This window comes from Fundulus heteroclitus, chromosome 22 (assembly GCF_011125445.2).
Source record: "Fundulus heteroclitus isolate FHET01 chromosome 22, MU-UCD_Fhet_4.1, whole genome shotgun sequence".
NCBI classification, from domain to species: Eukaryota; Metazoa; Chordata; class Actinopteri; order Cyprinodontiformes; family Fundulidae; genus Fundulus; species Fundulus heteroclitus.
This window is the reverse complement of record NC_046382.1, coordinates 11,217,278-11,241,988: the sequence shown is the minus strand read 5'-3', so window position 1 is coordinate 11,241,988 and position 24,711 is coordinate 11,217,278. Positions and strand designations below refer to the sequence as shown.

The 24,711-nt window shown below is 40.4% G+C and overlaps 1 protein-coding gene across 1 annotated transcript in view; it reads right to left on the bottom strand.

Moving 5' to 3' along the window:
- thada (THADA armadillo repeat containing) overlaps positions 1-24,711 on the bottom strand; it is a 136,783-nt gene that overhangs the window by 77,686 nt on the left and 34,386 nt on the right. The window contains exons 24-28 of the mRNA XM_021316329.2: positions 23,369-23,491; positions 23,166-23,288; positions 22,941-23,032; positions 12,030-12,119; positions 5,944-6,072 (exon numbers count right to left, since the gene is read on the bottom strand). Of these exons, the coding sequence (XP_021172004.2) occupies positions 5,944-6,072; positions 12,030-12,119; positions 22,941-23,032; positions 23,166-23,288; positions 23,369-23,491 (557 nt within the window). The remainder of the gene's footprint in view (positions 1-5,943; positions 6,073-12,029; positions 12,120-22,940; positions 23,033-23,165; positions 23,289-23,368; positions 23,492-24,711) is intronic.

Here is a 24,711-nt window from a genome sequence, read left to right as displayed (position 1 = left end):
ATACGAGATAAAAAGGGACCAGATGAAATCAAATATAATGTAGAAATTAACCTAACGATTTACATTCTTGGGTTTGACACACAAAAGCAAATCACCATATGATAAGCTAAAATAAAAATGAACCTCCTGGCTCAGGCCTCACTTTCTATCACTCCTCTCCTCTTTTTGTGGCCCATGTGTTAGCTATCTGTTCTAATTTGTCCCAATGAAACTGTTTTGTAAAAGGAAATGACAGTTTGGGAGGGTGTAATTTTAGAAACAGCAGCGTCCCCTGTGGGATCAGTAGGCAGACTGTTGACTGGCTAAGGACGAGCCTCATCTGGGCCTCATTTTGCAGAGCTGAGAGAACAATTTACTCCACTGAAACTGCTAAACAAGCCTGAGCATCAAGGTTTTTTTCTGTGCAGAGCTAAATAAGGTGGGGGAAAAAAGGAAGTGAAGCATTAACAGCTCATTCACATAAAGCAGTTCTAACTGTAACAAAACCAAATGCTTTTTTTGTTGCATGACTTTAATTTGCACAATAAACAACTTTTAACACCTTATCAACTTTATTATATATAAAACTCAAACACAGAGTACCACATTTTTCAGACTATAAGTCACACCTTTTTTATAATTTGGCAGATCCAGCAACTTGTATATAAATTTTAAATGGTAAATCATGATGACCAACATGAACCAAGTAGTAAACATTATGGTCTATGGCTGCAAGAGGGCACTCTAGACTTGTGAAAACTCTATGCTGCTTCTATAACACTTAAAAATGTATTGAAACATTAACTTTTAGAGAACAAAGACTGAACACATGTTTGTATGTATGGCCCGGAACGTGACAGAACCTGTTATTGAGCTATCTGTGAAGCTAACAACAGCTAGCGCTAGCTTACAGGTCTGTCGTCTGGTCAAGTTACAAGTACGCTGATGCGCCTGAGCTTTGTTGCTCTCAAACATCCGTGTCGTACTGTTAGCTTAGCACATAGCACCATTACGCGCACAATCTAATTTCAGCGCAATTTTGACAACTTTCAGCGTAACGATCCGTTGTGCTGAAATGCGCTGGATAAAACCTTCTCGGCTGCAGTTGCTGGCTTGTTATGCTAATTTACCCGATTCAACCTCCCAGATATATTCCATATTAATGAGCTGGTTTCGGATGCAAATTAAATGTCACTTTTAAGTCTTGGATTGTAGGAAATACATTTCTAATAACTTATATTCCAGAGTGACTTATAGTCCGAAAAATACGATAATGCATAACCGAAATCAGAAGGAATATGATGTACAGTTTTCAATCTTCTTATAAATAAAAGTCTGAAAAGTGTGGCAAGCATTTGTATTCACCCCCCATGAGTAAATACTCACCTGAAGACCTGCTGACTGCAGCTTATTACAGCTGGAGACCAAACGTTTTTTATTTTCCGCATAATGTAGCATCAGTGATTATCCAGTTTAGAGTTCTTATACAGATTCCCAATTAGATTTAGGCACTGGAAGAGGCTAAAAAGAGACAATCGCAGGTTCAACCTGATGCTCGGTGACTGGAACCGACTCCCATTTGGACGCTTTGGTGAGAGGCGCTAATGTGAAGTGGGCTTAGTTTTTAAACTCTGAGAAACTGGCAGAAACTTGGTTTTCCTTCCAAGTAAATGGCAGGAAAAAAATAATTCAGCCAAACACAACACCGTTTTTTCCGCAGCAACATGGCTGCACTACATTTTAAACAACAGAAATGGCCATAAAAAATATACAGCGCTCAAAAGCACTGCAGATGTTGGTTATGAAGGATTTTAATTCAGTTCACATCAGCTAAATGCTTCTCAATCCTCCTGGACGGCGCTGCTAATGCATTTTCAGACCTGAAACACACGAGCGAAGCCTATTTCTCCGGCAGTGTTCACCCTCCTGATGGCAAGTCCAGATTTCTTACTGTATTTGTTCACGTTCCATACGATGAAAAGATAAACACCAGGAGCAACGCGGAGAACGCTACATCATCACCTCTGACGGTGGTCCCCTCGTTAAAGCCAGCGTCAGTTTCCCGGCCTTAGCGTGGCCTTTCCAAAGAAGTGAAATAAGAGACGGAGCGGGCTAAAACGGGACCGGGAGTGAGGCAGGTGAAGAGAAACGTCTGAGCTGCAAATCAAAAGGCAGTAAATCATTACAGCACCGCTCGGAGGCTTTCAGTAGAAAGGGAAAAGACTGTCCGCTAGCTACATTAAATGTGTCTGCTCCTCATAATCCTCCAACTCTCTGCCGTCAATTACTACTAGTGCAGATCCCAGAACGGTATATTTTTCAGGAGCGGGGATGTGGGAGAGGTTGTGTAGGTGGACTGAGGAAAACCACCAGCACGACCAAGAAAGATTTGATCTCTGCCGCTGGTGGATCAGTTGATGAAGGAGGGAGGAGAGGGAAGGTTTACTGGCCTGATTAAACATGTCCTCGCACGCTGGTGGAAGACGGGATGGGAGGAAGGTGAAATATGGCGAGGAGGAAGACGGCTCGAGCCAAAGCAGTTGAAGCCGAGCCATGTTTGACTTTTCAAACATGTGGGCTTCATTTGGCAAGATGCGTGAGCCGCATTCCTTCCCTGACAGACACGGACCGGGCCAAAGGCTTATTTAGATCTCTGCAGGACATGAGGCTTTAAAAAGAAAGGACTTGACGACTAATTTGCTTAAAAGACGATGGCAGAGAATTGATGGGAACATAAGAAAAGGACAGAGGAAATAATGGTGCCTGGACTGCAGAGGAGAATGGCTGAATTGTGGCTCCTATAGGGCTGAATCTGGGTCCTTCGTTCCGATTACGCCACCATCACGGGGGGGAAACCAAAGAGCGGTCAAAGGACATCCGAGACGACACAGGAGATCTTGCATATGGACTACAAGAACACCAGCAGGGAGCTTGACAGCTGTTTCCTGATTATTGGAGACAAAATTTAAAACCATTTGGACCTCCGTGCAAGATCTCTCTCTCTTCATGGGGTGAGGATGGCCATGAGAAAAGTGACTGAGGAGCTCATAACAGTATGACAGGAGCTCGTCAGGCAGTCACCAACCACGCCACCACTAACACACTAGACTGTGTTGGATTAAAACCATGTATCCCTCTGCTGTAGACGAACAGCCGGAACTCAGTGTTCCAACTTATCACCTGTAAAGAACAACTACGGACCTCACTTTGGTCTTTTTATCTGAGCTTTTCATTAAGCATCCAAACATAGAGGCCAAAACCACTTTATTTCCTCTCTAACAATAAACATTTTCCGCTTAAAACAGGACAACGTTCACTTTAGGCAAGGCAAGGCAAGGCAAATTTATTTATATAGCACAATGCAGTACAGGGACAATGCAAAGTGCTTTACATGATTAAAATATAGCAAACTGAAACAGAATAAAAGCAAGTAGGAATAAAATGTAGATAGAAATTAGAATAAAGAAGTGGTGATTCAGTTAACTAGAACAGTTGAAGGCAATCCTAAACAAATGTGTTTTTAATCTTGATTTAAAGGAACTCAGGCTTTCCGCACCTTTACAATATTCTGGAAGTTTGTTCCAGATAAGCGGAGCATAGGAACTAAATGATGCTTCTCCTTGTTTAGTTCTGGTTCTAGGTATGCAGAGTAGGGTGGAGCCAGAAGACTTTAATCACCTATGGGCAGGGCAGAAGGCCAACAGGGCAAGAAGTATTAAAGATTAGTTTAGGTTCAAAACAAATCGCTTCTGACACCTTGTTCGATGCTCTCAAAGCCAAAAATATCAGCGACACTATTCTCTAACAACTTGTCCATTTACTAAGTCCGACAACTATCTCTTACTGGGATTGCAGGTTATGTTGGAGGGAACACAAGGTGCTAACCTTTCAATTGAGCTCTCTGGCGAGATTTCTCCCAGATATTTTTCTCCCTTTCTCCGTTTGAGAAACATAACAAATGAAGGCTGCTACCACAGTCTGCCGTTTGTCTGCCAGGTTCACAGCATAAAGGAAGAGAAAAAAAACAAAAAGCTAAACAGGTCACGCTGTCAAACAACCAAAGACGCAACAGGCAACACATGAAAAACAAGCCAGATTAGACGGCTGTTTAGGCTCAGCAGACAAAAACAGAATCAAATCCCTGCACAAAACAGAATGCTCATCTCATTTCCACCCATAATAAACATTAAAATGTACAAAATTACAAGTATCTGCAACATGCATATGTCACACAAAAACAAAGCCCAACAACTAAACGCCTCTGTAGAAAAGTTGCAATGACACCTGTGGTATCATTAATATAAAGATGCTCAGCCACAGTAATATCGAGACTTCCTTTGTGTTCTTTTAGTGATCTAAGCTGCAGCTTCTTAGATCACGTTTACGTGAGCAAAAGCATTAAAAATACATGCCTCATACAAACAGAGCAATGGGCTAAAAAAAAGCCATTACCTACAGCTATGACTCTACGGCGCAGCAATCTGTCTTTAGTACAGGGGAATCAGGTTTGAAACCCGGTTTGTCAGGAAGCAGCATCCGGCACAAGTCTGTGTGCAAGTTGCAGTGACTTGCTGTTGCGACCCCTGAATAAGGTTTCACAACAGTTAGATGTTCCTTTGTTCATGTTCCATTACTTTAATCATGATGGGAAACGGAGCTCCACCATGTCCAAGATCGTTATTACATGTGAACCTGCACAATGCTAACCTGACTCTCGCCAGACGCATGTCGCTCCGCCTAGCTTCACTCACATACATCTGGGACCTCTCCATAGGAATTGCCTTTATTGAAGGCTGGGCCTTATCAAAAATCCTTGCATATGATTGGATAAGCCACTTGTCTGTCATCTTTATCGACGTGCTATTTCAACCACTCACACCGAAGCTAACCCGTGATGCTGATGAGAGCGATGCAGGAAAAAAAAAAAAAAAAACTTGCCAAATCCGGTCGGGAGAAGGGCGAAAACATGGTTTCCACCAACAAAAGCCTTCAGAGATGTTCTCTGATGTTCTTTTAATGAAACAATATTAGGTAGATTGGACAACACGGAAGAAATAGCAGCATCAATGTTAACGCTTGCTTCCTCGATGCGAGCCGCCATTGTTGTCTGAATCAAAACAGTCTCACGTCACGGTCGCTTCTCAACTACGTCACATCTATGAAACTCCAGCCCTGCATCCTGATTGGCTAGACAATAAAATTGGTTGGAGAAATCACTCTCTATGGGAGATGTCCCAGATGGATGTGAGTGAAGCTAGGCGGAGCGACATACAGCTGGCGGAAGTCAGGTTAGCACAATGCAGCCGTGTGTAATATTGTAATTCCAGGAGAATCTCCCAGCATTTACAGCAAGATGTTAAACAAATATGTATTACATTATCTTGAATTAAGGCAACAGTTCTTCCTACAGCTGCTTAAATAATATACTGTAATGATTAATTACAGTTATACAGATTTAATTTAGGAAATTGTTTACTGATTTTGACAAGCAATAAGACAGAATTAACAGATGGTAAATGGTGTAGTATTATAGCTTTTTGCAGGTTTTTAAACATATTACTAAAAAAAATACCTAATGTGTTATACTGGGTTTGACTGTGAGGAATAGGTGGTCAGAAGGACTGGGTTTAACATTTGAAAGAGCAACTTGCAAAGCCAGCACTTTGTCACCAACCACAACCTAAAAAAATCCAACATGGCTGCCTTCCATAGAAAAAGTTATATCTGCAATAATAACAAAAAATAATAATTTGCACTTCTGATTATTCTTAATCACATTAAATCAGTGTTGCACACAGTACTTTTCAAACTCTGCTAGTAAAATGTCGCTACAGGGTTTGAATCCATACAAAGCTTAGCAATAATTTTAGTCGTACTGCTAATAGTAGTTAGCATCCGCACTTAGTGACATTTTCACATCTAGATTTTCCTTTTGAGGTAAATTGAGCGCAGCATTACACCTACCTTATGATTAAGGGCATGAAAGGAGCGAGTCCCAGAGACGATGATCCATCCATAGGAGAAGGGTAGAGGCGACTGAGAACCAGCAACAGCAAGAACAGGCTGGGGTGTAGTTTCACGTGACCGCTGTCGCTAAACACACAAATACCCAAATGTCAGCAAAGATACCTTACTTTTAGTTAAACAACACTGATATCCAAGGAATATTTTGTTGATCAAAAAGTCCAATTAAGCAAAAGGTGGAACATAGCATTATTTAGCTTTTCAAAAGTCTGACCCAATCTGTATAATATGATTGAATTTGACTTTGTAAAGTGCCTCGAGATGACATGTTTCATGAATTGGCACTATATAAATAAAATTGAATTGAAAATAACAAAATATTAGAAGAAATGACTATCTTAGCTGTCTTGGATGGCCAACAAAGCATAACATGGCTCATTTAAGCCTTGAAAATTACACACAAAAAATTTCTTTCTCTAAGAGAAGCTAGTAGAATGCACATAATAATAGCCATGTTATGATGTTTGCAGATGACATTGTGACTTTACCAAAATGTATGTTTCTTATGAGATCATCCAGTCCAAGGATTTAAAAATGTTAACTGATGAACAGAGCTATCTGAAAGGAATGTAAATCTTTAAAATAAGATTTGAAGCTTCTTGTTCGCTCCCCAAAAATACGATTATTCCACGAAACTTCACGGAAAATGTGGATTGAGCGGGTTGACGAGACAAAAAGATCTTGAAGGTGTTTATCCTGTTACATCTGTTTTAAAGCTACCGGGGCGTTTCAGAAACAGCATCATACTGTAGCTACAGTCAAACATAGGGGTGGTAGTTGAATACCCCTGGGACTGTTTTGCTTCTTTAGAACTTGAAAAACTTGATGTAGCTGATCAAACCATTAAGTCTGTATTGGTACAAACAAAAATGGAATGTCTAGCAATAAGTTTGTGACCTTAGAATCAAGCACACTTGGAATCAGCTATAGAACAATGATCCAAAGTATACCAGGAAGATGAACTCTGAATTTAAATAAAGTTTTAAAAGAAATTGAGGTTTAGCAGTGGCACAGTCAATGTCTGGATTTAAACAGCCTATCTATGCCTGAAACTTGTCCAATCTGTCTGAAATAAAGCTGTTTTGAGAAGAAGAATGAGTCCAATTCCTCCACAGCAATTAAAAAGCACAAATGTGACAAAAATAAAATCAAAAATACAAGAAATCTTTAAGGACACTCATAATTTCTCACTGCAATGGACAATTTCACAGGGTTGTCAAATTTCTTGTTCTCGGGGGGCCGGTGTGTCAGGGACGCCACTTTTAGATGCATCCCTGGTCCAACACACCTGAATAATAAATTAGCTCCTCAAAATGTAGTAAAGTTCCACAGAGTCCTGATAATAACCTAATTATTTCATATAGGTGTGTCGAAGCAGAGACATTTAAAGTTTGCAGGACAGTGGCCCTTCAGGAGTTTTCCACCTGTGCTCTGGGGTATACGAACAAAATGCTTTAAGCAACATTAGTAACGCCAAGCCCTTGTGATCCCATAGACCTGAAAACTGTCTCAGAGCTTATTTGTTTAGCTGAGTTTCTCTCCCAGATGAAGACACTTAACAGGCAACTACTGTGATTACCTCTATACTTCTTCTTAAACGTGGAAAGTATTCCAAGGTAATTGCGTATGTGTATTTCTTATTTTATTTGTGTGTGTCTTTCTTCTCAACTCCCCAGGAGGTTGTGGGAAACGGCTGCCTACACCGAGCCAGGTTCTTCCTGTTAAAAGGAAGATATCCTTTCCACTACACATGCATGCTTAGGGAATCTGTCAGCATCATTGGACTGATTTCACAGTTTTGTGTGAAGTTCGTTGAGATGATATTTGCTGTGAATCGGTGCTCGTTATAAATAAACTGAATTGAAAACTGTGCTACTTGCTAACACAAGATGCAGAAGACAGTTCAACGTGTCCAACCCAGAGGACTGGATTATATTGGCAATTTTTTTAGTGATGCAGAGGAATGCAGCTCTTTAACTTTTTTGGGTCTATTTTTTTGTATATTTGGCTATATAAAATTTTACTCTCAAGACAGTTAAACTTTAAATCTATTAAAAGAAAAAAGTATTTATTGTTCTCAAACAGATATTGGAACATGCCAACATGAGTATCGAAAGGCTAGAGCCTCATAAGCAGCATAATTTAGGGATGGACGATGTAGAAAAAATAAAAGCATATTGAAAAAATTGAAATATTGATATTGGATCGATATTGATAATTATCAATAAATTCAAAACATATTTTGAGTGCACCCTTGGCCATTTTATGCTGTTGCTCAGCGACTTATTATTAGATACAGATACACACACACACTCAACCCTTTATTCAGCCAACTTTTTGCCAAACCTGCAAGTTTTTAAACAAGAAAAAAAGTTTGTGTGTTCTCTGAACTCTTTGAAGGAGGCGGAGCTTGGTTCCTGGGTCTGCGACTGTGATTGGTTGGGAGGATGTAATGACTAATATTAATCTACATGGCTAGAAAAGGAAGGAAAACTGTTATTCTATTGAACTTTTTACTGACCTTTTTTTTTTTCTATCATTAATATACGTCTATCGATTGATATATATTGTTACTGAATTATCGTCCAGCCCTAGTATCATTAACACCTAAAAACCCTTTATGATAACTTAGTAGCAAAAACATGTACTATAAACTGCAGAGGTCTTTTATTACACTGTATTTCTACAACAGGCCCCATTCCAAAACATATACTCCTCTTGGACTGAGCTTTTCATCTCCCCAAAACACATCAGCTTCGTCACAGAGGAAAGTGTTCAAAGGACTCAGTTTTTACTCTGACTCCCTGGTGGTAAAAGGTAGAAAAAAGAGGGAAATGTTTTGCTTTAAAAGCGTATTGCTTTATCTTTTCCTGTTAAGTTAAAAAATGGGGACATCATGTCAGAAAGAAAAAAACAAAACAAAAAAAAAAACTTTTGTTTACAGTGTAGGGGTCGCTTTGCAGCTGCGGCTTGTGAAGCTCTGTAAATATGAACGTTTTGCTTATGTTACCGAACGCGTGCGAGCGCCGCGTCCTTCGAGACCTGTCACAGCGCAGACACAGAACGAGAAGCCCCCCCCCAGTGAAATCAACGTGTGCTTTCCATTATTTCACTCGGCAAAACACAAACACAGAGCCGTCGGCTGCCATTCGCGTCGGCTTCATGGGAAATGTAATAGCAGCCAATTAGAAGCCGGTCAAATATGTTTAAACTCGGAGTTCAGTCAGGCTCAGCAGGAGAGGATGTGAGGTCACACATCCAGCAGCGGGGCCGTGTTGGGATGCAGCCGAAAGCATTAACCCTCCACAGGAAGAAAGAAGCTTTGTGGCATTTAAGAGAACTTCCGCCGTCTCGCTAAACCCCTTTAACAGTTTCAAGATATTATAACCTGGCTTTTTAAAAAGAGAACAAACACAACGCTGTGGCCTTAAGATTATGAAACGTTCGCTCAGAAGGAAGGGATTTGGTAGCAGAGACGTAAACAACAGAGGATGTAAAGTAAACTGGAGCTCAAGTTTTCCATTTATTTCGCCCTTCAGACAAATAAATCATCAGCTCCGTTTCAAAAATTGCTGAAATATGATACAGAGGCTGTTTTCTTTGGAGGCGAAGGCAGCTGCAGATAAGACGGAGCACTGCGACTAATCACAGCCGTTTAAAATGCGGAGACTGACCTGAAATAGTTTCTGAGATAAAACCTGGGCACGCGGAGTTAAAAATGATTATTGCTGCACTGATATAACAAAGTCAACAAATACATCTGACACAACTGTCGGTCTCCCCCAGGATCCGGAGCGGCAGCTCAGCAGCATTCTTCAAATAATTTAGACGTATTTTCATGGGTGGATGTACAACTAACAGAAATGGATGCATATCGTCATCATTGGAGTGCAAGAGATTAATTTAGGCTTTTTAGTGATTTATTTCAACAATGCTTTTTTTTTCCAGGGTGGAGAGATTACACTGAAAATCGGACCGACTGGTGGAGCCCTGCATTATGTTATAGGCCGATTCAAATCAAATCAGTTTATTTATATTGTGCCAATGACTCATCGAGAGAATGAGTCACTGGGTCAAGCCACGAGTCATTGACTCGTCGAGTCATCGAGTCAATGACTGACAGAGTTCGCTCCTCCTGGATGAGCATGTAGACACAGTGGACAGTCGCTCGCATTGTGCCGTTGACTTTGCAGCAATCCCTCACACTAAGCATGCATGTAGCGACAGCAGTGGTGCTGATGCATTCCACAAAGTGATACAGTCTCAGACGTTAACGCAGACGTTAGGGTCAATGATTTAAAGCTTTTAATGATTTATCGTTAGAGCAGTAAGTGCATAAATTAGAATTTTTTACTGATCTTCTTGCAGCCACATTGGGTTTAGTACATTAAACATTTTTACCCTTTTTGAAAATTGAAAAAAATTTGAATGTTTACTAATTTCAGGTAGTGTTATTGTTATATGATTTATCCAAGCATGGGCAATACCTGATTATTCTTAATTAACTGAAAGTAATCTAACCAAATCTCCAGTCAGTTATTTACTAGTTTCTCTATGAAGTTGTAAAACATCACAAAATCTATTTTCTTCAATAAATTATTCATTAACAGCTAAATAAAGTATCAAAATATTTATTTCTCTTAATCAAAGTGTACTGAGCTGGGACTTTAACACCAACACTGCAAAAACATAACTAAAAATCAGTAACATTTTCTTGAAATTAGTGTATTTGTCCAGGTTTGAGCAGGTAAATAAGATGATCTGCCAATGGAATAAGATTTTTGCACTTAAAATAGGAACAATTCGTCTCCGTCATCTTTTTTTAAGTGCAGGATATCTAATTATCTTATTTTATGGGTCAAAATACTCATTCCATTGGCAGATCATCTTATTTACCTGCTCAAACCTGGACAAATACACTCATTTCAAGAAAGTTATACTTATTTTAGTTCTGCTTTTGCAGTGAAGCTACCTAGTGAGCAGTGATTTTAGTGTACAGCTACTATTTACTCATAAAACAAAAGAAACACAAACCCGCGCCCCGATAGACACGACTAAAACAATCCAGAATCTTTGATGTGCTGCGATAATGGACTCTGACTCAGTTTGGTTCATTTATAACGCACCGAATGTGAAGACCTGCATAAACAAATCAAACCTGCTTCATTCCCCATCGTGCATAGATATTTAAATACAGTACAGAGGAGATTTGCTATTCTTTCAGGTTAATTAACTGTGTTTGCGTTTTCTTGCCTAATTCTTCTGCTTGTCTTCTGCTCTTTGGTTCATAACAATGCGCTATATTTTCTCTGGATCTTTGTTTGGGCTGATTTTCAAAAACACAAGACGCCTATGTATTGAAGGAGAAGTACGACCTCAGACGGTCTCTCTTCTATTTTGGAGCCGTCTCGTTCTGTATGTTCAGTCGGAAACCACAAACAGCTGCCCTGCTGTCCCCGCTGCGTATTCCTATAGCACGGCAGCGCTGGTCTGTTTGGGCGGCGCGACGCACTGAAAACGACGAGGGAAGTCAGACGGCCGAGGTCTGGATCCGTGGGAAACTTTCAAACGTTTATCAAGGGTCGAAGGGAGTGAGAGGGGAATGGTGAAGAGCCGGTCTGAAAGAGCTTTCAATTAATTGGATCCATATTAAGATAAGGCGGCCCGGGGAGCTGCTGGACCACGCCGATGCTTTTAGAAAGGGGGGAGCTGACGGAGATAAGGCCAATGAACCTCAGAGGACTCAACCCTCCACTGCAAAAAAACAGGGCCGAGCCAAAGCAGCACATTTACTTTATTCGGCCGTAAAGCCCAGCGCTTTGAGCAAATAACCCGTCAAGAGAACAAGCGATAAGGAAAAGGCTGTTAGGCACATGAGAACAAAATACAGAGCGATGGAATTTAATCTGCAAAAAAAAAAATAGTTATAAAAACCTTTACATCGGTGTTGAAGAAAGATTGCACAACCCACACTTTTTGCTTGGAGTACAAAACCAGAAGAGGAGTGAACATATGACTCGGCCCACCTTTCCACAGTGGCTGCAGCTTCTTCCAGCTGGGTCAGGAGGAACGGATAGAGAGCTGGAAAACGAGTGAAAAACTCCCGGCCGGTCATCCTGAGGGCAGAGGTAGAGGAGGAGAGAGGCACCATTAATAACGCCACTCTGATTATTTCTCAGCCCAGGCTGCAGGAACTCTGCTCTGAGACCCTCAGCAGTGCTGGAAACCTTTAAATTGTCATATTAGCTCATTATGCTGAATAATAATAATAATGTGCAAACAGGCAGTTTGTGATGCGTGCATTTGGAAACGGATGCTTGAATCTCAAGTTGTTCATCCAAGCCACCACAAAAAGAAAACAGAAACCAGGAGAAGCAAAAACTGACTCAGACCAGCATCCAGGCTGAGAGTGAGTCAAAACAAGAATCCCTCAACTGCCAAAAAAATAAAATAAAAACTCTTAAAAGTTGGGAGGAAGTGGTTGATAAAATGCAATTTTTAGCCTGCTTTGCCGTAGTTTAATCACCATTTCTGTGAAGACAGACTTTTTGAAATTCACAGTCTTAACCGGAAACCCAGTGTGCGAACAAATGACTCATTTTGATCATCAGATCTTCCTGAGGTTATTTTAGGGCAAGCAATATTATAAAAATATCATATTTTCATTACAATTTCTTGCAAGAAATCGTACCTCTTAAAGAAAAAAAAAAGTACCATAACACATTTAGACCAAATACTGCATTCCAGCATTAAGCCTACAGTAAATCTGGGAGTTAGATGGACTTTCGCTGGCCTTGATGCCTCCGCTTGTTGTATATTTTTGTTGACCGAGATGTTAAAGCACATAAAGACGGCTATGGACATAGTAATGAAGGAAAAAAAGTGGGTTAATCATAAATATTGTCATTGCAGAGTTCAGCAACAACATGTTTCCCTGATATCGCACAACTCTAACAGAGGCGTGACATCCTGGCACACATTTTGTATCATGCCCATTGTCCACTAATGTGTGTAAAGGCACAACTTTGATTGTTATTGTTGTTATTGCTGGTAAAAGCAGCCGTGTTTTTTCCATCTTTTGACACGTTTCAAATGTCTCTGTGCAACATTATATCTCTCAGGGATAAGTTACAGTCTGCAGCCCAAACACTTATTGCACGCCAGCATTCAGACTGGGCTTGTTTTTCCAAGCAGATAAGGCGAGGCGGATTTATTTCTATAGCACATTTCAGTGCAAGGACAATGCAAAGTGCTTTTACATGATTAAAATATGGGAAAATAAAAAAACTGAAGTGAAAAAAAAACCAGATAAAATACTCTAAGGGTGTTTTCTCTAGCTTTAAAAAAAATCATAAACTCACCAGCACTTCACAGCATAACTGCTTACATCACTGCAAAAAGGGAACTAAAAGTAAGTAAAACTTTCTTGAAATTAGTGTATTTTTCCTTGATTTGAGCAGCTATTTTCCAACGGAATCAGTATTTTTACCCCGAAAATAAGATAATTAGATATCCTGCACTTGAAATAAGACGATGGAGATGAATGGGGTACCGCGCGCGAGCTATTTTTAGAAACACAACGTCACAATGACGTCACATCACGTGGTACGCAGTGGGGCAAACTTTTGAAACCCGCCGCTGCTTTGCTTTAAAAGAGACATGCGTTACCCTTGGTTTTACTCGGTAAACGACTGCTTTTTCCAAATCTAAGACCATGGTTTTTAAACATTGTTGCTATGGAACGTGCAACAGCGACTCGAGTTACGCTGATCGGCCGCATATGAAGGATGTTTTCTTCAAGACTGCCAAGGAGAAATGTGTACGCTTGGCACACCGGGGCGGTCGGCCTACACAACAGTTCAACCCGGAAAAAGTTACCAAATTCAAGTACATATGTAGCAAGCATTTTGTCGGAGGAAAGGGCACAACCGAAGAACATCCTGACCCAATTCCAGCGACATCAAGTCAAGGTAAGAGTATTTTGGTGGCCGACATGTTAATAAAGTAGCGCCTGCTACCATGACAGCATATAGGCTATCATGGTAGCAGGCGCTAACATGATAGCCTGCTACCAGGATAGCTTACTCAAAAACATTTCAAATGAGACAAACATTAAACATATACCCATTCCTGGACGGTGATTGCAAACAACAACAAAAAAAAAAACGGCCGACGCTGCCATGATCGCCGCGCAGGAAAAAAAAAACAAAGCTTACCGTTCATCATCTCAGCCAGTTTTCCAGTCTTTTTAAGCCCTCAAACCTCAAGCCATCGTTTAAGCTGAAGGTTGGTGTGTTCTTCGACAGTGCGACCAGTAAACCGTGTGCCTGGGAGATCGTCTTGGGAAAGTTTAACGGCTGTAAAGTCGGTCATATCGCTGGTTCTGTTGCGCTTGTAATAGCTGGGTTATCCGTGCTTTCTCTCCTGTATGCCCTACCTAAGCGGCAAAAGGGGCGTTGCTCTTGAGACGGTGACGTCACGTGCGCGGTACCGCATTGTTCTTATTTTAAGTCCAAATATCTAAATATTCTTATTTAGCTGCTCAATTCAAGGAAAAATACACTAATTTTAAGAAGATTTTACTCACTTTTAGTTCCTTTTTTTGCAGTGACCCTGTTTACCTTCAGAACCTCCTTAATTCTTCACACCATGGACTGAACAAGACGCTGAAAACATCTCTGACAGATTTTAATAGTGTCGTGCTTTTGATGCCCATTTGTTAGTGGCACATCCATCATTCAGATCTCCCATTCTAATACAACGTTCAACTCTTCGTCGTGTTCAAGAAACCAGTTTTAGACGATTTGAAGTAAACAGAAACAGAGTAGATTTGGATAAAAAAAAAAGGATAAACATGTTCAGTAACTATACACAGAAACCAACTGAGTATCATTTAAACAACATATCCATACAAAGGGGTCCCTCCACACCATGAAACTACCACCAGCAGCCTGAACATCTTTTCAAAGTAAGAATGATCACAGCAAGAGTCCTGGAAAACATCCCTGTGGAGGAAATGTAACTTTTGTTCCAAGAATGCAGAACAGGGCTCCCACGTTGGTCAGGCCGGCCCTGGGTAGCCTGTAAACAGTCGTCTCTGGCACAAGAGAGGCCCGGAACAAGAAAACAAGTCGCACTACGGTCTGATGTTATGACGGCCCGATAAGGCAAAGCTCTCGTCGCAGATCCTGTCGAGCTAAACAAATCCAGCCTTCATCTTTGTTTCCCCTGCCTTAGCCAGAAATAAACCCTCCCATTGTTGTGTGCGCACGCTGAACAGCAACAACCGTCACATGTCTGCGCCCATGCATTCACTCGAAACACATACGTGACCGTAAAATGACAAACTTTATATTTAACTCCGGCGGTCCCGCTGCTTCAACCACCATTCAGCCCGAGGGCCAATAAAGTGTTTTATTTGACTCTGTCTGTCTAAATCTAGTCCCCCCCCCCCTCCTGGAGGGAAGAGGTTTGCTTTACCCGACTCTTGATCACAAGACTGAGGAGATACTGCCACACATACTGGCTCATTCATGGCAGGCATCGACTCAGAGCGACTGGGAAAACGCATTCGAGCACATTTAGCTGGGGGAAAGTCCTCCAAAGGCCTTCTTCAACGTGGCTGTAACGCAGAGGCAGACCATGTGAGAGAGCAGGGGTGATCGTGCAGAAACCGCAGCAGAAACACGGGTGTGTTTTTGTGGACGTTTGCGTGAGAGTGTGCTCTACTAATGAGAGTCTGTTTGCCGGGCCCCGTTTCTAATGTCGGAGCTCATTAGACGGAGAGGGAAAAGGGTCAAATGGCGGGGTTGGTCAGAAGCTTACATCCACTCATAGTGGAAACAGTTGTCCTATTACTTTTAATGACTGCTTTAACCATTCTCATTTTGGAGCGGAATGATGGGCCATTTTTTTTTTTTTAAAAAACAAGGATTGGGTGCACAGGTTTGAATTTGTTGTGAGAAGCTCCAAGATCAAAGCCATCAGCGAGACAAGGTTTGGGTGTTTGGCAACAGTAAAACATTGTTTTGTCTGAAAAAAACATGAATGTCAAACAGAGTACCGGTTGTTGCTCTTTGCTTTCCTACTTTTCCCTTCTGCTCTCTCCTATCTAACACATGTCTTTCTCGCTTAATCTCATTTTCCCTCGTTGGCAGACAGTGAAGGAGTAGCTCAAACACTCATGAGCTGCTGCTTCCTGGAAACGTCTAGAAATCTGATGATCTCTTCTTTACTAAACCCTGTAGACTCTGCCTCTCTCCAACACCGGTGTCACCGGATCTCTTTAAAGGACATTTCTTTTCTTTTTTGCAACCAGAAATTCCACCTAAATTCCCATAGTAAGAGTCATGCTGCTTGTGTGCAAAGTGCACAATCTAAGAAGCAACAATAAAGAGAAGATAGGCCCAGCTCTCCCGTCCTTGACCTCGGCTGGAGCGTGCAGGCCAGGTCTGTCTCTGCAGAGGCGGGGACCTGCAGGACGGCCTCCTTCCTCTCCGTGCTCCTCTCACATGATCTCGTTCTGCTGGGGTCAGCGGGCTGTGGCCACTTCAGATGAAGGCTGCAGAGCAGATGCCTTGTTAGATGTGCGCGCACGCTTGTGGGCCGGAGGCTGCGAGCGTGCTGCGCCTCTGCTGAAACCCCTAAAGCCGGGCATACACTGCACGATATTTTCAAATCGTGGTACTCAGATACAGCTCAAACTGTGCGACAAAGCCGCAGGGATTAAAAGTTCACAGCTCACCAAATCTGTTCTTACTGTGCGGCCAGACCCTCTGATGCAGGCGTGTCCAAAGTGCGGCCCGGGGGCCATTTGCGGCCCCTGTGTTGATTTTGTGTGGCCTTCCAACTCCATTTTAAGAAAGATTTGGTGGCCGTGGATGCAAATGCCAACTTTTTATTCTTAATTAGGGCAAAATTATTATAGACAGGTGAAAATCTTGCAATTTAAAATGTTAGGTAAAACAGAGAGTGATTATTTTTAATAACCACACTTTTTTACATCCTATTTAATTCTTAATAAACAGGACCACATCTGTCCAAGGACATTTTCTCAAATTCAGACTTTAGTTTAATTTAGATTTTAATTCATTTATTAAAATTAGCTAAATAGAGCAAGTGTTTTCAAAAAAAATACTGACCCAAATCCCATTCTTAAGTTGCTAAATAAAAAAGAATAAATTTTTCCCCTTTGTTTTTTATCAAGCCCAAAATAATTTGCTAACTGGATGACCATCTTTTGATAAAACAAATGAGCAAAAACCCTTTTAACTTTGGATCTACCCTGATTTACACATCCCTTTCTGGCTGAATTTATGACTAATTTGTTAAATAAAATGATCATGTTTTGTAGAGCAGGTAAAAAAAAAAATTCACATAATTTTTTGGTTGTTTATTCATTATTTATTTATTCATTATGTGGCCCTTGACGACCTCTGACTTGATGATTTCGGCCCATGTGCCAAAAAGTTTGGACACCCCTGCTCTGATGCGACCTGACTGCTCACACCGTACGTTCAAAAAACCACACGTCGCACTCAGCCCCATAGAGAGATGGCGCTACTCGGACTCCGGAAGCCAAACGTAAACAGTAGAAGAAGAAAAAGATGGATGTGTCGATGCTCACTGTTAAATATGAGGCTCACTAGAACAAAACGTGCTGCCTTGGCGATTCTACGAGATTCTCCTCCGTAGTTTGACTCCATGTCACACGTACCACCGCCATGCTTCTCTCCACTCCTATGTTTTGGTCTGAGAAGTAGAAGAATTCCCTTGTTTGCACATGTGCAGTGCGCAAGGTTGGGGGAAATCGGCTCGTAGACGCTTGTAGCTCTGCTCCAACAGCAGGATGCGCTCACCATCACCTGACCAGGGCCGAATGAATGTCAAACGTTTGATTTTCATCCGACCGCATGATTCCTGATCAGGAGGTGGTCGTGAGTGGCTAATCGTTACCCCCTGTATGCTACACGACGCAGGACGCACAATGAAGCTGAAACTTGGCCCGATCCAAAAGATTTTAACACGACTGAAAAATCGGCCCAAAAAGGGCAAAAAAAAAAAAAAAAAAAATCATACAGTGTATGCCAAGCTTAACATGAACAAGCCTAATTGATCTCCCTCAAGAGAAAGCCTCAGCTAAGACAAGAGGCTACAGGGAGGTGGAACAGACACATGGAAAGAGGTAAAGCGTGGTGTTGAGGGGAAACAAAACACGTATGGGGCAAGTACTGCATTGCAACATGTTGTAGCTGCTTTTTCATTTCAAACAAAATGCAAACTGACCTAGTTTTCATCTTTAGATGGAAGGATGTTGGTCGGGCTATTCAGGAACAACCGAGGAACCACCAACCAGCATCAAGCTGAGGGTGGACCTAAACGTACTGGAACACCAGTGCCACTGTCCGCAGTGAGGACAGTTTTACAGTTTTACAGTTTCGATACCTTGCAATATCTTCAAAGCTTGACTGAAAATACAGCTGTCCTCATGGATGAGCCAAATGTCATCTGCAGAAAACCTTTTATGGTCACACAAGACAAAGATTGAGCTGTTTGAAGAGCCAAAGTGAGTCTTTTAAAGCCAATGGTGGCAGCGTTGTGCTGAGGGAAATTTTGCTATTCTGGCAAATAGAATTTGGAAAAATATAAAAACGTGTTTTTGTCAAGGTACGACTGACTGAGGGACAGTTGATCAAATGTGTATGGGGTTGTATGTATACATTAATTTTGACCCTCTGTGAATTCACAATAAATTAATGTACAGTAAAGAATAAGAATACACTTTTTGCTATGTAGTCATTTTTCTCCTGAAAAAGTAGAATTCAGATTAATTTAAAAAAATGAAAATAAATGACTGCAGTTTTAGAAGTGTGACGTCATACCATATTCCATTTAAAAAGACACCTTTAGTTCTTCACAAAACTATTTTTAGTAAAATAATGTAAAATTGTAATATATTCACTTAGTTTTTCTTTAAGATAAAAAGCCTAGATCCAAAAATTTGATTTTTTTTTTTTAATCATTTAATTAAGCTGTGGGTGGTCAGGATGCATTAAAAGTATCTTAGACGACTACTCTTCTCGATGGGGAGTCTGAAATATTCTTGCAAGTGGATCTGTAATCCATGAAATCCATACACACTAGCATGATACTGGTGCCTATAGGAATACTTTCTCCTCCACAGATAAGGGAGTATCCTTTCAGTGGAGCCCTGTCTGCGTGGCAGAGACATTTACAGAAACGCTCAAAAGCCCCTCAGCAGCATTAATCTGGACAACTCTATATGTACATGTAGAGTGCAAAGCGAGGAGTTGAGGCAGAGTTGAGATAAAGCCGACGGGGGCCTTGGCTGGAATGCCGTGAGCAATCTTCACCCTGTCAGCTTTGTTTACAGTCGCATTTATCTCCACGACGATATCTCATCGACATCCATCCGTGGTCATGGAGCGCAGGGAGCCGTCAGTCTGGGCTTTAGTTGGATGATGATCTCCAAGCAAACAATAACTGGATGCAAGTTGTTTCACAAAATACACATCTGGCATTCCCACAGACAGCATCAAATTCAGGCACTCAAAAAAAAACACATAATGATGTTTGTGGGAGCAGGAAATGTGTTTACTCTCTATAATTCGGTGAACCAAGAGAACGCTGCACATGCAGAGAGCCAAATATTAGAGTGGACAAGCTGTCACAATACGTTTTCTGCTGCCAGAGATCACAACCACAAATTCACGGTAATAACAGAGACCAGATGCACAACAGACGGTGGAAAAGATAACCTCCCAGAGATGCAATTAGAAATACGTTGCAGCACAATTGCAATTCTCTGACATGAAGAAAGCAAATCTGTAGACCAGTAAAAGACAGATCACTACAAGTAAAAGAGCTAATTTCTATTACTATCATTTATTAGTGTTTCTCATTTATCGCAAAACAAATTCTCTCGCCTGCACATAAAAAAAAACAAAACAGAAAGAAGCCATGAGGAGCATTACATATCTGAAAGCTCTACAAGGTGTTGGACACAAGACTAAAACCACATGTGAAAATGTACAAGATAAACAGGAGCGAGCTCAGCTGGGGGAACAGTGTTCAGGGGCCTTGAGCCAGTAAAAATACAACATAAGGAACCAGACAAGAGGGCTCTGGAGTAGAAAGCCATGGGAAAGTTAGCCCTGTATTACCAAAAGAGCTCAAAATCCCTTCTGAGCAGAAAGTCCCAATAATACAGGCAGACGGCCTCAAAACATTGATGACAGACTGCTTTTTAAGCACTTAACCAGAAACTGGGACTGAAAATTAGACTTCCTAGGTTGGACATGTGCCTGTGCCTGATTAGATCAATGCTATCAATATTCACTGATGTTCTCCAAGAACAAATGCTGAGTCTATATAAATAAATAAAAAAAAAACAAGGAAAAAGACTTAACGTGAATATTATCCACGTTAATCTCACCAGTGAGGCACCACTTTACCATTACTTGGCATACCAAGGGCTACAAAGAAGTAAGAAAAAAGTTACAAAATAATAATAAATTCCAAATTGGTTCATACAAGGCCAATCAGATCTCTGTTACTAAGTAGAAATGCGGTAACTAATTTAGCAAAATTTTAACCAAGCTAACTTCTCAATGAACTTTATTTTTTTCCCAATAGCTAGCATGCTAACTGTGACAAAGAAATAAGCTAATGGTTGTACAGAAAAACAAAAGCCACTTTAACATTGTACAAAGCCAATGTACACATCTGTGTTACCTAATAGAGATGAAATTACAGACCAAAAATATCAACTAAGCTAGCTTCACAATGAGCCTTCACTTTAACAAAAGCTAGCATGCTAACTGTGACAAAGAAATAAGCTAATGGTTGTACAGAAACAGGATAAAAGCCACTTTAACATTGTACAAAGCCAATGTACAGAATCTGTGTTGCCTATTAGAGATGAATTTACAGACCAAAAATATCAACTAAGCTAACATCACTATGAGCCCTAATTTTAACAATAGCTAACACGCCAACTGTGACAAACCAATAAGCTAAAAGCTATATAGAAACTTAATGAAATCAACTGTAATGTTGTACAAGGCTAATTCCCAGTGTAGAAATTAGCGACCCAAATTTGCGATTTTACATTATATATATATATATATATATATATATATATATATATATATATATATATATATATATATATATATATATATATATATATATATATATATATATATATATATATATATATATATATATACACACACACACACACAATTTAGTTTTTCACAGCCAGGGAGTTAACTCACTGTAGTGTTTTTATGTCCCTGACAAACCTGTCTACCAACAAATGCCCATAATGTTTTATTTTGAGCCTCTATAGAGGATTACAGAGCAGGAACACTGCTTACCTACAACAGATTTGTCTTGATGTCCTTGCTAACAGGCTTTATAAACCATAATTTAAACAACAGTGGCTGTTTGTCAATGTCATTTACATTGACAACCTGCATTTGTGAGCAATATTTACCCAAGACTTCACACATGTCATTTTAAGCAAGATTCATTTGCATAGCATGTTGATAGCAGAAGTCCTGTCAGTTTAAACAGTGGAAACAAAGCTGTAAACAGCTATTGGGACTTTGACCTTTTATGGTTTCAGTGACAATATAAAAACTTTGTGTTCTGTTGTTTTTTTTTATTTAAAAGAGGGAGATTTAAAACATAACAATGACTATATTTTCATTTTTTGTTGGTCTGAAAGAGTCCAGTTCCTGATGAAAGTGGTGCTTCCCTTTGGCCTAATCAAATGAAATCAAACTTTGTTGTATATTTTCTAAAATAAATATAGCTCTACCACAGCCTCCACTTTTCAGCCAGTTATTTCAGTGAGTGTAACAAAAAGGTGGAGATAAAAAAAGCCACAAGCTGAATCATGTTGCTGCAGCTCACTTTTATGCTCCAACTAGCTTAAACTGTAGTTGGACATGACAATTTTCTGTATATCTGTGTCTCTGTGTGTGAAAAACAATTGAAGCCATGCCTGCTGTCTATTTCAAGATGCTGCTCTCAAAACACGCAGTTGTTTGACAAGGTGCTGCTAAGCCGGACTCTTCCGAAAACCTGAAAAGGCAGTCCACAATCTTTCAAACAATTCTCCACAGCAGAGCAAATATGGTTTCAACCAAAACAAAGATGGTTACACTTATAAACAAAACCGCTGTTTACACCAGACAAACTCATTTTGAGCGTGTGATACTTATAGATCATCATGTAAACATCTTAACCTCTGCTAACTGTGTCATGTGCTGTTTTTGACAGTGAGCCTGTATGCTAATTCCCAAAAGCTTTAGCCTCTAAAATTATTGATGTGTTTTATAGTAAAATAAAAACACAAACAGTGATTAACTAAGAGACAGTCAACAGAATGGTATATTGTTTGTGTTTTAGTTGACTTCTGTGCAAAAATGTTGAAAAATGTACTATAACATTCACATATTTATCATTAGATGCAGACTGGTTGGCTTTAAATGCAATTGAACAGTGATTACTATTGGATGTGAATAACTTTAAAACATACATAACAAATTTGATTGTTTTGACTGAAACTTCCCTTTTTCTGCATCGTCATCCCTGCAGCAAACCTGAAACCTGAATCTGTGCAAAAGTCAATCTCTGTAGACGGGCATGTTTTCAGTGAGGGCAGCGTGACAACAGCTCCCCTTGGTGGTTATAATTTTTACACAACTCTACTTCTATTATCTAGTCTAGGAATTAAGATCATTTCAAATACTTATTTTAAATGTGAGGTGAACTAATTCATTGTATTGTTTATATCAAAGTGGTATATAATCCCTAGATACTTTTCTTTTACCGTTTTTCCACAGGACAAGGCTTCAAAGTTAAAACTTAGTGGAGCATTATATAGATAAGGAGGAGCAGCAGACCTGTTCTTTTTTGAGTGTTCATCTTTCCCTCTCTTCACGCCAAAGATCCTTGTGATCAGAGTGCTGAAGAGAAGAGTGGAGGAGTTCCTCACCTGGAAAAAAGCGAGAAAGGGTGGGAAACAGGAATTAGGGATATTTTAACAGTGTGCATTCTTGAACTCTCGCGTTATTCATATGACTTTCAGACTGCTTTTTATGAGGTAAACGCTTGGGATTTAGACTTACCGCCCACACAGGAGAGGTGAATCCCAGCACAGCCGCCTGCATTCCATCTGAGACAAAGGGAATGACGTTTTCCCCCAAACGAGTGTCCCTGTACAAAGCTCGGAGGATGTTCAGAGCGTGCACCTGCGGTGAGGGGAACTCAAGACTTAGAAACAGCGTTGGAGAATTTAAAAACACGTTAACCATGAGGAAAGCGGTCCTACCTGAGGCACGGTGGAGCCGTCGGTGTTCTGGTCAGCAGACGGCGTGGCCAGAGCGATCAGCTCCCTCATCGTCATCTTCAGCAGACTGCAGCTGGATGACTTTGGCTCTGAAGAGAGCAAAGCCTGTCGCGAAAATAAAAAGGTATGGTTGTGATAGTTTGAAAACCTTAAAATTGCAAACTGAACATCCCTCAAATGAAGTCCTGCGAGAGTTTACCTTACATTTGCATAATTTAGCCGCGCTTTGCAGAGAAGTCACAACGGACCAAAAGGATCTCACTGCACAACGGTATCAGTCAGTAGAAGGGGCAATATGTCGGATGCTCCTGTTTTGGTTGCTCGTTTAGACCAACAGCTAATCAGCCAAGCACACGGGAAAAAAAAAAACTCAGCACTAGGCGTGGAGAAGACCCCTTGCTGAAGTTCAAATTGTCCATCAGAACGGGGAAGAAATTACGAAGTTGGTCCCCAACAGCGCATGGTCTACTGGGATTTTCACACAATATTATTTCGCCAGTTTACAGAGAATAATCAAAAACAAAAAAAGGGGGAAAATATCCCTCGATTAGCAGTCGCGTGCATGAAAATCCCTCAATTATGTCAGAGGTAAAGTAAAATTTTCTTGAAATTAGGGTATTTATCTTTGATTTGAGCAGGTAAATAACATTATTTGCCAATGGAATTAGTATTTTTACCCCAAAAGTAAGATAATTAGATATCCTGCACTCGGAATTAGATGATGGAGATGAATTGTTCCTATTTTAAGTGCAAAAAGCTAATTTCATTGGCAGATAGTCTTATTTAGCCGCTCAATTCAAGGAAAAATACACTAATTTTACTCCCTTTTAGTTCCCTTTTTGTAGTGCATGGTTGAATGAGTTTCAAATTCATCATTCAGATGGCAGGATCAGAAATTAACAATAAAATAAAATAAAAACTAGAACAATAAAAGCCTGGATACACCCAGCCTTGTATTGATAGTCTAGGTTAGTGGTGGTTTATGGCCACAATGGGCCCATCCTCTGAGGATCTCTTCCTGTGTGATAATGCACCATGTCACAAAGTTCAAAATCACCTCCAACCGGTTTCTTGAACATGGCAACGAGTTCACTGTCCTCCAATATGAGTCCACATATGCCATGGTACATATGTGGATACTGTTCTTCAGATGTAGCTGGGGTTTTTACTCCATTAGGAGGAAATTATGAACGGTTTGGTTTGGGCTCAAACGGTCAGGTAGAAAAGAACAAAGAAAAGCTCAAGGCGAAGATTAAAACTGGATTTAATTTTCCTGAATCACAGCGAGACCAAACATGTATCCAGATCTGCAAAAGACAAACCTT